The sequence below is a fragment of the Malania oleifera genome, chromosome 3, assembly GCF_029873635.1.
Source record: "Malania oleifera isolate guangnan ecotype guangnan chromosome 3, ASM2987363v1, whole genome shotgun sequence".
NCBI classification, from domain to species: domain Eukaryota; kingdom Viridiplantae; phylum Streptophyta; class Magnoliopsida; order Santalales; family Ximeniaceae; genus Malania; species Malania oleifera.
Window position 1 is genome coordinate 28,571,276 of NC_080419.1, and position 14,243 is coordinate 28,585,518.

At 37.0% G+C, this 14,243-nt stretch overlaps 2 protein-coding genes across 2 annotated transcripts in view; one reads left to right on the top strand and one right to left on the bottom strand.

Moving 5' to 3' along the window:
• Positions 1-2,840: 2,840 nt before the first annotated feature.
• Positions 2,841-4,932, top strand: LOC131150326 (uncharacterized). The gene is made up of 3 exons (XM_058100965.1): positions 2,841-2,984; positions 3,078-3,266; positions 3,816-4,932. Exon 3 carries the CDS (start codon positions 3,880-3,882, stop codon positions 4,657-4,659), a length of 780 nt encoding a protein of 259 aa, XP_057956948.1. The 5' UTR covers positions 2,841-2,984; positions 3,078-3,266; positions 3,816-3,879; the 3' UTR covers positions 4,660-4,932.
• Positions 4,933-10,156: 5,224 nt separating this feature from the next.
• LOC131150327 (uncharacterized) overlaps positions 10,157-14,243 on the bottom strand; it is a 50,888-nt gene continuing 46,801 nt past the window's right edge. Inside the window, exons 22-25 of the mRNA XM_058100966.1 lie at positions 12,307-14,238; positions 11,201-11,773; positions 11,035-11,093; positions 10,157-10,630 (exon numbers count right to left, since the gene is read on the bottom strand). Coding sequence (XP_057956949.1) covers positions 10,435-10,630; positions 11,035-11,093; positions 11,201-11,773; positions 12,307-14,238 — 2,760 coding nt within the window. The 3' untranslated portion in view covers positions 10,157-10,434. The remainder of the gene's footprint in view (positions 10,631-11,034; positions 11,094-11,200; positions 11,774-12,306; positions 14,239-14,243) is intronic.

Consider the following 14,243-nt stretch of genomic DNA (forward strand, 5'->3'; position numbering starts at 1 on the left):
TTTATGACTATCTCGTTAACTTAAGTTGTAACGACCCAAAGAATAATGGTATTTAAATAATAAAGAAGAAGAGAAATGGAAACAGTAACAAAAGGAGGCAGTCGACTTCGTCAACGAGGGTACAACATGACCTCGTCGACGAGGGCGAGCTTCGTCGACGAGAAAATACCGAGAGAGGAATTTGGGCTACTCTGAATTTCGTCGACAAAGGGTAAGGTTTGTTGACAAAATTCCTTAAGGACTCGTCGACGAGATGACGTGGCTCGTCGACAAATCCTGCAGTATAAATAGCCCTAAACTGATTTTAATCGCAGAAATTCGCCGCAGTCTCTCTCTCTCTCTCTACCCCTACGACTTCTCTCTTCGATTTCGGCCCTGTCAGTCACCGGATCGACGATCTGAGGCCACCACGACGTTCCTGGTGGAGTTCTCTTCAAGTCTGTCAGAACAAATCGTTGGTGAAACGAAGTTGGAATTCATCCCAAATCCAAGTAAGATTTTTTATTCAGTTTTTGGCCTTCTGGCAGTTGTAGGAAATGATGTAGGCTAAGAAATATTGATATTCTGTTCTGGAAAATATGGTTTTCAGGGTGTTGAGTGGAGAACCCTGCGGGTGTAGGACCTATTATAGTAGGGGGAGATTTTAGCGAAAATCAGGTAAGAGAAATATGCTATGCTAGGCAATTTTACCATGTTTCAGTATAAATTATACGTTTTTATCAGATGATTATTCACGATAGAAATTTATACAGTTTATTATTTATGTATAATATGTTTAAAATTTTTGTGTGGCTTGAGAATATGGGTATAGTAAAGAAACATGTTTTACAGTATTTTCAGGATATGATGTACAGAATATATAGCCAGTGGTTATGTTTTATAGTAATTAAATAATACCATGATTATACAGTTTTCAGTACTATGATTATACAGTACTAAAGTGTTGTTCTTCGAGTATTAGGTTTCGGGGTTTCCGTGCCATTATTTTGAACCGTTTAAGTTCGGGGTTCGGAAAGCTAGGGCTTGAGTTCCGAGTTGTTTCAGACTCCGATTCACACGCAAGTAAGGGGGTTATGTTAATACAGTGATTTATATAATATGAATTGATTAAAATGTTGAAATAACTTTTAGATATCGAGTTACGACGGTTTTAGGGTTTCTGGGCCTCGGTTCGGTAAACTGGCTTTATTTTCAAAACCAACCGGTCAAATTCAAATGTTATATTTTTAGAATATTGTACTTGCCATTCTGGACTTTTCACTGGTTGAAAATGTTGTTTTCGTTGTTTAAAACCCATATTGTGATATTAATTGTTTATATTTACTTTCGGGTTGTTTTTGAATGTGGAAAACTATGTGACAAGTATTGATGTTGTGAAATACTGGAACTGTTATCAAAATGTAGCAAGTTTATTTGACGGATACGGATCGGATATCACGTAATGATATGTTTTGTGAAATGATTTTAGAAGAGTGGTTAAATTGCTTAATTTCATGATATGCTTTAGGAACCCTGGAGATTGATAGTGTAGGCACGAATCCATTCCTAGTGAGGGCACCATACTTTTGATCTATATGAACTCAAGCTGCATTGAGACAGTAGGGGCGGTCTTAGTGTGAGTTTGCCTGTTGATTGTGTACCCAAGCTATATTGAGACAGTAGGGGTGGTTAACCCCAATTGTGGGGATTTATACATGGTATAGAGTTTCAGGGCGTGTCCTATCTTGCATATCTGTACATTTATGTAATTGTTGTTATATACTATAGGGTTGTTCATATAATGAAAATGGGCTACGTATTTTACAATTATGGAAACGATGATTATATATGTTTATGTTTTTGTTAAACACTTAAAGCATGCTGGCCACACACTTTTATTAGGTTAATCATCCCTTTTTGAGAGGTGTCTCACCTTATCATACAAATTGTCTTTTCAGTTCCTTATCGAGATTGAGATTAGCAAGGACTGGGGAAGGGTAGCGATCTGTTTTTGAGTGAGCGTCTCCACGAGCTCGATTTTGTAGGTTATGTTATAGGTTTTCAGAACTTGTCAAATGTTGTAAGACTTGAGGATGCGTCGAGTATCATACAGTATTGTATATGGATGTTGGAATAACTGTATGTATCTATCAAGCAGTTAGAACTCTGGTAATAGTTTGATGGATGTTTATGTTTTTTGTTGGGTATATATCTATTGAGAAGTATATCAGGTACACAGACATCACTATAGTAACACCCAGGCCGTAAGTTAGGATTGGGGCATTACATATTTATTTTAGTTAATAAAAAACTATTAGATTTAATTTAGGGATAATTCATAATTAATTATGTATCGTTCATAGAACGAATGTGTAGGAGGTGCTGATATCTCCTCCTCACATAACTAAACTCCCGATCCCAACTCTCGTAAAAGTAGACTAAGACTACTGGTTACTTGGTCTACGATTAACCTAGAGACCAATTAACGGGTAACAATTAGATGAACTAATCACACATAGATAAATAATAGGTTAGTGGCGACTCTATTAAAATTAGAATATTATTATTTTTCGTCATTCCATACCCGAAACGGGAGGTTGCGACACCTCCTATTCAGTAAAATATATCAAATAGTAAATTTTATTAAATTATAGTGAGTAGTCTTTTCGTTCAATGAAAATGCTTATCGAAGGATGTAATTTTTTTAAAAATACTCTTTTATGTAAGCTCGTGATCTTAGTAATTTTCAAACTTTAAAGAGATAAGAGAGTTGATCACGTAAATTTTGTTCTTCTTTGAAGTTTTTTCGATCTCTACGTCAATGGGCTAGTTGACCACGTGGGATCCTTTTATTGTGGGTTTCGTTGCCTACGCGGAGGAACGGTTCCCTCGCGTTTAAGTGCTCGTCAATTTAAGAAAATCACCTCCGTTGCCCTTACTTCTCTCTCTCTCTCTCTCTCTCTCTCTCTCTATCCCTTGAGGCGGTAGCCCTAGATCCAGCCCAGGTACGTCGACGCTATCATTCTTCTTCTTCTGCTTCTTCAGATCTTTCTTTGTCTCTCTCCCGTCCTCTCTCTTCTCACAGTCTGAGTGTTCAGCTTGCTTGCAGGAAGTGTTGCTTGGGCGCGAAGTCACGAAACTCGTATTCTTTCATCATCATCATTACTTCTCCTCCTCCTCCTCCTCCTCCTCCTCCTCCTCCTTATTTTATTCTGATTGTCCTCCTCGTTCTCTCGCTCTCTCGCTCTAATTCGATTTGCAGGAGCCGTAGATCCACAATATTAAAGGTACGCTTTTTTCCTCATCTCCGTCCTTTTTCTTCTCTTTCTTTTGATTCGTTTGAAATTTTGGTGTGGTTAATTTTGTGCTGTTTTAAGAAATACTGGAACTTCTTCATGAACAATTGGATGCTTTTTAAAAAAGTATATATATATTTGCTGTTAATATGTGGATTATTTTCTGTTGACCTGTGTTTCTTTTTCTGTTTTTCCAAATGTGTCTCCTGGTTTTGTTTTTAGAAAAATTTCAAAAGATGAATGAAATTACCAGTTAATTTCAATTCTAGGTTTCAGAAACAAAACGAATGATAATGGAAACATTAGAAAAACGAAAGCTAAAAAAACATGAAGTTGGCAACGCTGTTAAAAGAACCCCTATGGACGTTTATTGTAGTTTCAGTTTGAATTATATTATTGCTGGTTAGAAGATGAGTAAAGTTGAAACCTCGCTGTCTCTTCTGTTTGCTAGAAATTGAAATAATTGTTTCAATCAGATGTTTTGTGATTATTTGGCTGAGAAAGTGAATCATGACTGGCAATATGTGTTCTTGAATGCAGGATTGTGGCAGTCTGTTCTAGCCAAGCTTGCATACATTGATTTAATTACTTTGCACTTATAAAAATGTCAAGTAAGAAAGAAGAGAAAGCTCAGGCTGCAGCTGATAGGATCAAGGCTGCAGCCTTGACAGCTGCAAAAGGTCTTAGTCGTGCTCAGGCTGAAAGAGCAGCAGCAGCTGCTGCCAGAAATGTCAATGCATATGGGCAGAAGGAAGAAGGGCCTAGCAGATGGCAGGAGAGGAAGGAAGCAAAGCGACAAATGTATTTGATGAGTACTGAAAAGCAAGTAAAATTGGGTGAAAGAAAAGATCTTAAGCCCTCTATGTCAACCATTGGTGGCACATCTGCACAATGTCAAAAGTGTTTCCAAACTGGGCACTGGACATATGAGTGCAAGAATGAACGGGTTTACATCTCACGCCCCTCTCGAACTCAGCAGCTCAAAAATCCCAAATTGAGGATGAAACTCTCAATTTCATATGATTTGGACAATCCTGATGCAGTGGAGGCTGGGAAGGCTGAAAAACATGCTAAAAAAAGTAAAAGAAAGCATCGATCGGATTCTGGTTCTGGTAGTGACAGTGAGGCATCAGTATTTGAGACTAGTGTATCTTCATCGGGAACAGATTCTTCCTCAGTGGAGACTAGTTTGAGTTACAGTTCATCATCTGATTCAGAGGGAGAGAGGAGGAGGAGAAGGAAGAAGAAGAAGAAGCAAAAGAAGAGCAGGCGCCGTAGATACAGTTCAACTTCTGAGTCCTCTGATTCAGACTCTGCATCTGAATCTGATTCTGATGATAGGAGCAGCCGGAGGAAGAGCAGAAGGCACAGCAGAAGGCGTTAAAGAAAAAAGTTGATGAGCAAAGTGTTTCTAGTGGTATAGTATTTCTTTTTTCGTGTTTTGAGCGAGGTACCTCCGCAAGCTCCGTACAAGTCTTCATTGAGTTTACTCAGTGTCCAGTTGTGGAGATTACTATGAGAAGGTCTTGGACATGTTGCCAATTGGCCTTTCACAATAAAGAGATGTTATATTTTCATTCCCTTTTTCTACCAGTTATGTTTTGAATGTAATAATCAATATATACTTTAGCTTTTTATATTAATCTTATTTCTGACATATTATCTGATTTTCTTTATGTTGTATGGAACTTAATTTGTGTTTCCACATTTGATTGCTTAGATGCTTACAGATCTGGTTCACCTTTCAATTGCGACGTTTAATAACTTTTTCTGGAAATATTGCTTTTGTCTAACATGTCTTAGTTCTATATTAAAAGTGTGAACTCCCAAGGAACATTGATTGTGTTTTGCAGATGTGAATGTTTTTTTCATCCTTCTTATTTTGTGAATGAAAGAACAGATGAACTGGGTTTTTGGGTTTTCCGTTTTTTATTTCTGTCTTCAGTTTGAGAAGCTTCCGCTACCTTCTGCTCTCTTCCACTATGTAGCATGCAAAGGACATAGCTGTGAATATCTTCCCTTTGATTTGGCAGAAGAAGTGACTATGTTTGAGGTTTATTGGGGTGGTATTGCTGGTTTGAGATATGAGCATGTGTTAGGACTTTTTATAGGTAACAACAGGGAATTGGACTTCGATTGACATGGACAATAAAGGTTCACTGAAGGCAGGTTTGGTCATCGATTACAGTGGACAAGGTGCATACCTGAAAAGAGCAGTTTGCCACAATCCCTGATAAGTCCACAATCCCTGAAAGGTGGCACGATGTATGACCTGTTGGGACTTGGGAAATGAGTGCCGTAGTGAGGTATGAGTACTTGTGTGAATGCTGCAAATTTGATAACTCCATCTCTCTATACCTATGCTTGTTCATATTTCTCTAATTCTTCTTCCTCCCCCACACCCCCCCCCCCCCCGCGGCCCTTTTTTTATTTTTTGTTGCTCCATATCTTTCTTATCTTGTTGCAATTAATTAATGCATTTTGTGCAATATTATGCAGAGCATATTGCAGTCAAAATTGAAATTTGTGGCTAGAATTTTTGTGGCCAATAATGAGGTGGCACAGGCACTGTGAGTTTCTATTTTCTTCTCATCAATGTTGGACTTTTGCAGTGTTTATGACACTGGCTGCTCTGCTTGATTTTATTTGACTGATCCTTTTGCATCTTTAGCTGGCCTTTCTATCTATGGTGATTGTATAGTTGTGGATAATCTTGTTGCTTGATTGAGCATTTTGCTTGTTTTTTTCATCACATTAAGATACATAGTTGTTTACAAGAACAATAAATTAATCTAATGCTATTTCCCCCTTCTTTTTCCTAAGATGGATTTGAGTTAAAATTTCTAAAAGTTGCTTGTGTTCATGGAGTAAAATGCTATATATAGTTACTTTAGCTAATGTAATTTCTTACCTCAATGGGTCAGCTAAAGTAATATGAAAATCCAGAAATTTGTTTATTGAGTGGAAATTATTATGGCCAATGCGTGCATTGATTTTTTTTTTGCGTGGCTAATATATTTAGTTTTGTTTTTGATAGAGCATAGGATTAAATTGTTGGGAATTTGTTCTAAACAAGTAAAAAAATTTATGCTGACTGCACGTCTGGAGTGATGATTGGCGTGTAGATAGTGTTGACATCTATTCTTCGTAGAACCATGGTTCATTGAATAAAGAAACAAAACTGTGAGTACCAAAGAAAAAATAAATAAAAAAAATGAGCAAAAGATGCTCCTGATTATTGCGCTCCTCGTCTATATTTTAAGCAGAGACCTGGACTGATTCAAAATAAATAAACAATAGATGAGTTTAATCCATAAGCTGATGTGACCACAAAGGTCCGTACTAGTCTCCTATCATTTTGAATACCAAAGGTTTATCCCTAAACAACTCCAAAGAATTCCCAAATACAGCTAAATACCTGATACATATGGATACAAAGATTTATAGAAAGCCCATAGGCTATGTCTTAGAAATGAAGAGTAAAAGAACTTCAATGTATCAGTTATTTTGTAGAACCTGCATTCCTGCTATAAATTAATCAGTCTGTTGATGTAGAAAATGAAGAGACGTCAAATGTAACAAGGACCTTATTTATTTATTATGTCACATCCACATTGCCCACTTGAATGCTTCCTCAGCCATGTACATGCACATTTTATGCACGCAAGGGTTGACTTTTCTTACATGCTGTGGGAATGGTTATGGTTCAGCAAGTTGCACCACTGAGCTATAAAACTAAAATGCTATCAAGTTTAAGGGGATTATTTAGGCATGTCATAAGTCCAACCAACCATGTCCAAGAAGACTACTTGTGAATTTCAATTGTCTTAAGCTCTTAATATGTTCAATTGTGAATTGGAAGTGTCCTGAGCTATTAACATAAGTTGGTATTAGTGGCTTTCCTGTAGCTTGGTTGTATTGAAGATGGTGCAAAAGTCTCACCTCTATTTCATGGAAAGATACAATCTTTTCCATCTTCAGTTCCTTCCAACGTGAGGTCCAGTCATGTTGGTCTTCACCTGAGTCTTAGCTGATCACTGCACTTCTACTTCTGTGGACACGATGATTATGCAATATCCAGGAACCTGCTGGCTTGGGTTCAATCTTGCAGTTTTGCTTGTTACCAGTATTAGCTATTTGTGCCTTCTCTGAACTGCCAAAGGCTTTCGCTTCTATTGTGAACGGAAGTTTTCTCTCTTTTAGGGCATCAATTAATTAAGTGCTGATGAGGTAGCTAGCCCAGTGTCCTATGCTTGGGGGTGACCTTTCTGGCAGGTATATAGCCACTGGCTCATACAAAATGTTTTAAATGATCTTTTTGTCTGTTTTTCTTAAATTTTATTTTAATATTAACCTTTTATTTTCGGCCAACGATTCTAATATCTAGATTGGTTTATATTTGCATTTGAAATGCTTCCTCTATTAGAAAGAAAGCTATCCCTGTAAGTGCCTGTTTTGTGGTATGTCAATCAGATGCCTGGACCATTTAAGCAGTAATGTTTATGGGAACAGATGTTTGAAGAAGCATTCAGCACACATAATCTCTTTAATACTTCTCTAAAAGGAGGAAATAGCACTTGAATTTTTCTTAATGCAGTATGTTCCCAAATAGTCTGACTGCACTTGCTGGTGAAGTTATGTTGAAGGATTCAAGAAAGGAAATTCTGCAACTAATTAAACGTTTTCAATAAACTTCTAAACAAAGCATCAGTTGCTGTACCCCTTTACCAACTTATCATTTGTTGTTATGAAGATGTTTTGTCATTTGAGTCTTATTTTCAGTCTTTCCATGATATAGCTTTTTTTCCTGCACTGGATGGTCAATTTGTTTCCATACGTGAAGCTTTGATATTGTAGTAAAACAAAATTTAAAAAAATGATTCTGGTTGTTATTTGTGTCTTTGTTCACTCGTCACTAAATATGCAGGGTCAAATCCCTAAGGGTGACGAAGTTTGGAGCTGCACCTGAATAATAAAATAACTTGAGCTCGAGACGTGGGGTTGGGTTTGATAAAAGTTTTGGGATTTAGTTGATATTGCATTCGGAGCATGGATTTTGGGTTTTGGATTTTGATTTTGGTGATTTTAGATAAATTTTATTGTAATTTTATATTACATCTTATTCGAATTCAATACAAATTTAAATCCAAGATGATTCCAAATATAGAGCGCGAGTGTTTTTGGCTTTAGCTTGGTAGACAGAATCTCTGTTTTGACTATTTAATTATTTTTTGGTGGGCTTCCCTTTCATGTTTCCTTCCTAATTAAAAGTGAACAAATTTGTTTGCAGTCTTATGTAAAGGCAACAGCTTTGCTTTCCCTAGTAAGCGGCTCTACAAAGGCCTCTTCAGTGCATGCCATTTCATTAATATGAATGTATGCTTTAGTTGGTTTATTCTTCAAGTAGTTACATATTAATTCACTCCGTCTAGGAATTTTTTCTTCCGTAGTTTTGTCGTGTCATCTTCTTCTTGATGGGTTTTTCCTGGCAATTCGAGTCGTAAAATTAAGAAACTTACCTCATGTTTGGGAGTTTGGATTTCACACCTTACAATTGAATTTATGTGGATTTCAAAATTACAACTTATCCAGGTTGGTGGGCAGAAAATCATCATCGTTGAGGATGTTGTTTGGGTTGGTTTGATTAAGAGATGGAATGAGTAGAGTTGATGGTTTAGCTTGTTTAGAGGTATAGCGAAAAGGAAAAAGTACAAAAGAACATGTGAGGTTTTTGCTAAGCATAATAACATATTATGTTAACATTGAAAGCACTAATAATAGTGTCGTTCAAGTTAAGTACATAAAGATTAGTAGATTTGTCATTAAAAAATCAATAGTATGAATGTAACAATATGATGCAACATATATAATAAGTATTTTAAAATTTTTAATTTTGTATTGATTACACAATTTAAACAAGATTCTAAAAGTTATAAAAAATATATATTTTTTTTGTTGTTAAATATGAATACTTTCAACCATATTAAATCATAAATGCAAAATATGTCCATTGACTTCCTAAAGGACCAAAATATCATATTCATAAACATCACTTCAGTAGAAGTAAAATAAAAATATATAAAAATTAGAACACCAAAATTTACCAATCTCATAACAATTCATCTTATGCATTTTTACATATATGCATTAATGGTGTTATGGATTGGATCCGATGGACTAGAAGCTAAATAGACAAATTGACCCACGGTCAAGTTATGCAAAATGGAAATATCAACTCATCCCTAAACCATTAGAAATTTATGGGTTGAGTTTGATTGATGGGGTTGAGTGAGTTAAAGCAGGTTGCTGAACAACCCAATCCCTTTTTCTTTTTTCTTTTTTTCCAATTTCCTCGTCCATTTTTCTTTTTATTGTTACAAATTTACAAAACGTTTCGTCTTGGTGTTCATTTTTCAATTAAAAAAAACAGCAGACCTGCTTTTTTTGTTTTTTTCAAAGTGTCATAGGAACTGATATGAGGATTTCTAAGTATCATTTTACGATGTCCGCAGGTCTTCAAAGAGGGAGAGGCAGGAAAGAAGGTATGATGCTGTTTTGTGGTTGCCGCAACCGAAGTTGAAAGGAGTGTGAAGAGCTACAGTCTCTCAATGGCAATTTGAAAAATGATAAATAGCATTACTTCAACAAAGACACAAACTAATATGGCAAGCAAGATACCACACCAGAGACATCCCAGAGCGACGGCTATGCTTTCCTTCTCTTCTGTTTAACATTTGTTAACAAATGTACAAACATTAAGGTTTTACATTAAGTTTGACATGTCATTAAAAAAATAATAGAATCAAAAGACCATTTATAGTAATAAGCCTTGCGTAGTCTGTGCCCTGCAAGAAACTGCTTGATTGAACAAAATCACAACATCAAAATGTCAACCTTTTCTTTTATCAATTATTAAATGATAATGTTTTCAAGTGTTCTGTCTATACACAAATGAATTTTCTGGCGGAAGATTTCTCCCTAGCCCTCTAAAAAGAATCCCCAAAAGATTAACCAATTACCAAAATTGGATAAATGGGAGGTAAATGAAAAAAAAAAAAAACTCTTCAATAACTGAAAAAAAAATATCTACAGGAAAACCGATGGACTTGCTTCAACCTCATAACTAAATGATTTTTCTACAAAACTGTATCTAAAAGACCTATAAAGATGACAGTGTTCGTGTGAACCATTCTGATAGGCGTCTCATTTTCGCTGAAAGCTCTGCATTTTTCCCAAAGTATAATTCAGCATTTGCCAGCATCACTTCCACATCATGCTTCACCGCCTCCAAACTTCGGTAGTAGTAGTTCTCTAACCTTAACTGGATCACTTCTAGAGACAAGGGAACTGGAAACCTGCAAAGTCACATGCATACAAATGCAACCAAATTCATGCTACACTCATCTACCATATTCATTTTTTTATTCTTTTTTCTAAAAAGTTGGAAGTAAATCCCTAATCCTGCATTTGGTTCACAGAATGTCTATTCCTAGGAGTTAATTATAGAAAAAATTATGTTGATACCATAAAACAAATAAAAAATGTGAGTTTTTTTTTTTTTTAATGAGTGTATAATAAGGAATAAACAAAAAATAACTATTTCTACTACAATGAGAATGTCTATTCCTTTCTTATTACATGACGAGCCATTAAATGACTTTAAAAACTGTAAATGTTCCTAAATATCGACATACCCATTCATATGTACCAGAAACAAACAAAAACTAAATAGAAGTACCCAGCAAAGCAAAGGATATACCTGTTCAGGAAATTTGACTTCTGTGAAACTTGTTTCAATTTTTGAACCCCATAGTAATCCTGAAAAGTTTGTTCAGGATAACACAAGTAAGAATTCTTGGTCATATTCCATATCCATCACCCACTGCTTCCTTTAAATATATGTTAAAATTTTAACAAATAATTACCTGAACTTTATACCCTGATCGTTCTATTTTGGAAAAAGAAACCAGCAGCTTATTTCTGCTATCGTCATCAATACGTGGTGGCTCCCACAGAGTATCAGAGTCAAAAAGTTCCCAAGGACTATGTCGATGTGTTTCTGTTGGATCACTCTTGTACTGAATAACATATCTTTCCCACGGGCTGTCAGGAAACTCCGGAGACTTGTGATTCACAGCCAGGATTCGGCCATCCCACCAACTGCCATCTTCCTCACCCTCATTCTTCCACCACACTTGGCATCTATCCCTGAATCTCCAATTCCTCTGGATAGCAGCATCGTATCGAGTTCTTTCCACAAGAAAGTCTGGGAAACTAGTCACCTCTGGCAGAGTAAGCTTGAAAGTTCTATGGAACACACTAGAAGTAGGATCTATGAATTGAAGTGTCATTTTACAGCAGCTCTCCCCAGACCCTGGAAGTGTGGAATACTCAAGGCCTTCAACTTTACAAAATTCCACAGCCTGTACGTTTTCCTTCATTGACCTCCAAGGGCCTACCTCTGATGAGCGACTAAAACTTAGATACTCTTGATGACCCTGAAATATAGCAAAAGCTCATGTAAACAATTGAATAAGATATCATACACAAACCAAAAGAAAAGGTCATTTTGATTGAGGATCTAAAAACGAGTTTCAGTGTTATGTTTGGAAAGGAAAACAAGTGACTGTATCATATGTTTTTTATGCTCAAAAATGCATTGGTTAATAGTTCTTGAAATGTTCCAGAAATGAAAATGATGAAACTGCGTTGATCCAAGTGGGAATTTGTTACAATAACCAATAATGATATCAATTATTATTAGTATTAATAATAATATTAAAAACTGGGTTATACCCTATTCGTGGTCTTTTTCTCAAAACACCTTAAAATCATTTCCTCAATACCTGTATTTTTTCAGATAAACTTCTGAAATTAGTATTCTGAAAACACTGAACTAAACACAAATTTTGTGTTTTCATCGTATCCCTTGTTTACGGATACAGAGAACTGTATACCTTAACCGAACAGACCCTAAAGAATCCATAAAAGATAAGAAAAAATAATTTGTCAAATAATTATTTGTGCTGACCTGTCTCAAATATACAACTTCGTCCCCCTTCTGGGGAATATATCGAGAGCCTTCCTCGTGCATCGATAACATCAACCATGACAACTTTCTTGCGGACTGATGTGACTTCTTTCTATCTGGTGGACTAGGGTCACGAATACAATAACTGCCTCTCCTATTTCTCGTGGACCTTAATCCAGATGTGATGACTGAATTTGATCTCCACTCTTCACCGGGGAGTTGATCACACCTATTGATTGAAAATTTCTCGACACTTCTTGACATATCTGCTGACCCATGGCCCTCCAGCTTCAGATTACTGCTCAGAACACTTGGGTCACGTATAGTGGTTTTAAGCGCTGAACGGGTCCTGCGAGCCCCATCAGTTGCCGTATTACAGAAGTTTATTCCTCCATTGAGATTATGGTTGCTTGCATTTAAACTACTTTCTTCGAAGCCACCACTGTCCTCTTCTAGATTAGTTCTGGTCCTATGGGTCTTTGACCTTCTATATACAGCATTGTACATCTTACCATTTAAATGTGAATCTAGATCTTTGGGATCATGCATTACACACTCTGGACTATTAACCATCTGAGCCTCCGGATTTTGCAATCCATTCTGAATTCCAAGACCAGAATTGGGTCTGCTGATGCCAGCATATCCATCAGGCACTTCAGAAATTAGGTTCTGCTCCATTTCAGCAGGACTTCCAGATAATGTATCGCATCCACCATTCCTCCAATCTTCCACTGAAGAATTAATTTTCATCCTGGAAGGACTCCCAGCTTCCTTTGAAATCTTTCTTGATTTTATCCTCAACTTTGTTGGGATGGACATGGGGTTCTCTTTTACTTCAGGAGGGTGCTCAGAAACACTATTATAGTTGACAGAAGCCAGATTTGTCTCATTGGCACCTGTCTGCAACTGTATAGGAGATTTGTCATGATCCTGGCATTCTTTTGAAGCAAAGTTCTCTTCACCATTTATTGCAGCATCAAATCCCTCAGAGGTATTTTCTTCATAATGCCGCACTTCTACATGATCCTTTTTGTACATGTTATCTTCATTATATTGGATTTCGGAATGCATGGAAACTGTACCAAGCTCAGTTTTAAGACATACATTACCATTATTCTCGACCTCAACAAGACCATCAAGGCGTGTGCTAGATCCAACACAGGCACCTGATGACATAGCTTCCCCCAATCTCAAACGTTTGGACGTGCGGGCCCTGGCCCCTCCCCACCTGATTTTCCCATCCTTGTATCCTTCAGATAGGTTTAAAGGATCTTCAACCCTATCATATTGCCCTTTCTCACTTCTTTCAATTCTACCACCATTTGCATCAGCAGCAAGGAATTCTGGATCCTCCAAGCTTAAAGAGTTCCTTTGCACTTCAGCGACTTCCTCTGGAGCTTTAGATGATGAGCCTGCCACGTCGACCTGATTGTTACAATTGAGCATTGTGCTCTCTAGCGGCACATGCTTTTTCAAATCACGAATTGGAAATTTGAGGACCAATCTCCTCCTGCTTCCAGCATTCACATGAGATGCAGGGCATTCATTAGGTTTGAACACATCCTCAGACTCATCCAATGATACTTCCTTGCCTTTGGTATGCTTGAATTGCTCGTTTCGTAGAAATCTATCAGACTCATCACTCCCAATGTTTGACTCTTGCAGCGAAGATTCACTGTCTGATAAATCACCTTCTGAGCCATCTTCATCTTCTCCATCTGTAGATGTTCCTGTGATTCTAGAAAACAGGGTGAGAGCATTGCGTGCAGCTGCTCTTTGAGGTCTCAATGACTTAGATGCAGAAGACTTCCGCCGTGAAACTTTCCGCCCATTTCTTGATTTCTTAGTTCTTGTACTTCTAACTGAATTGCCATCACACTCGTCCAAATTCCTCCTCTTAATACGCCTCCCAGAAGAAGTCATGATCTCATTCTGTT

Coding starts and splice junctions, on each gene's coding strand:
- LOC131150326 (XM_058100965.1), top strand. CDS start 3,880: ATGTCAAGTAAGAAAGAAGAGAAAGCTCAGGCTGCAGCTGATAGGATC.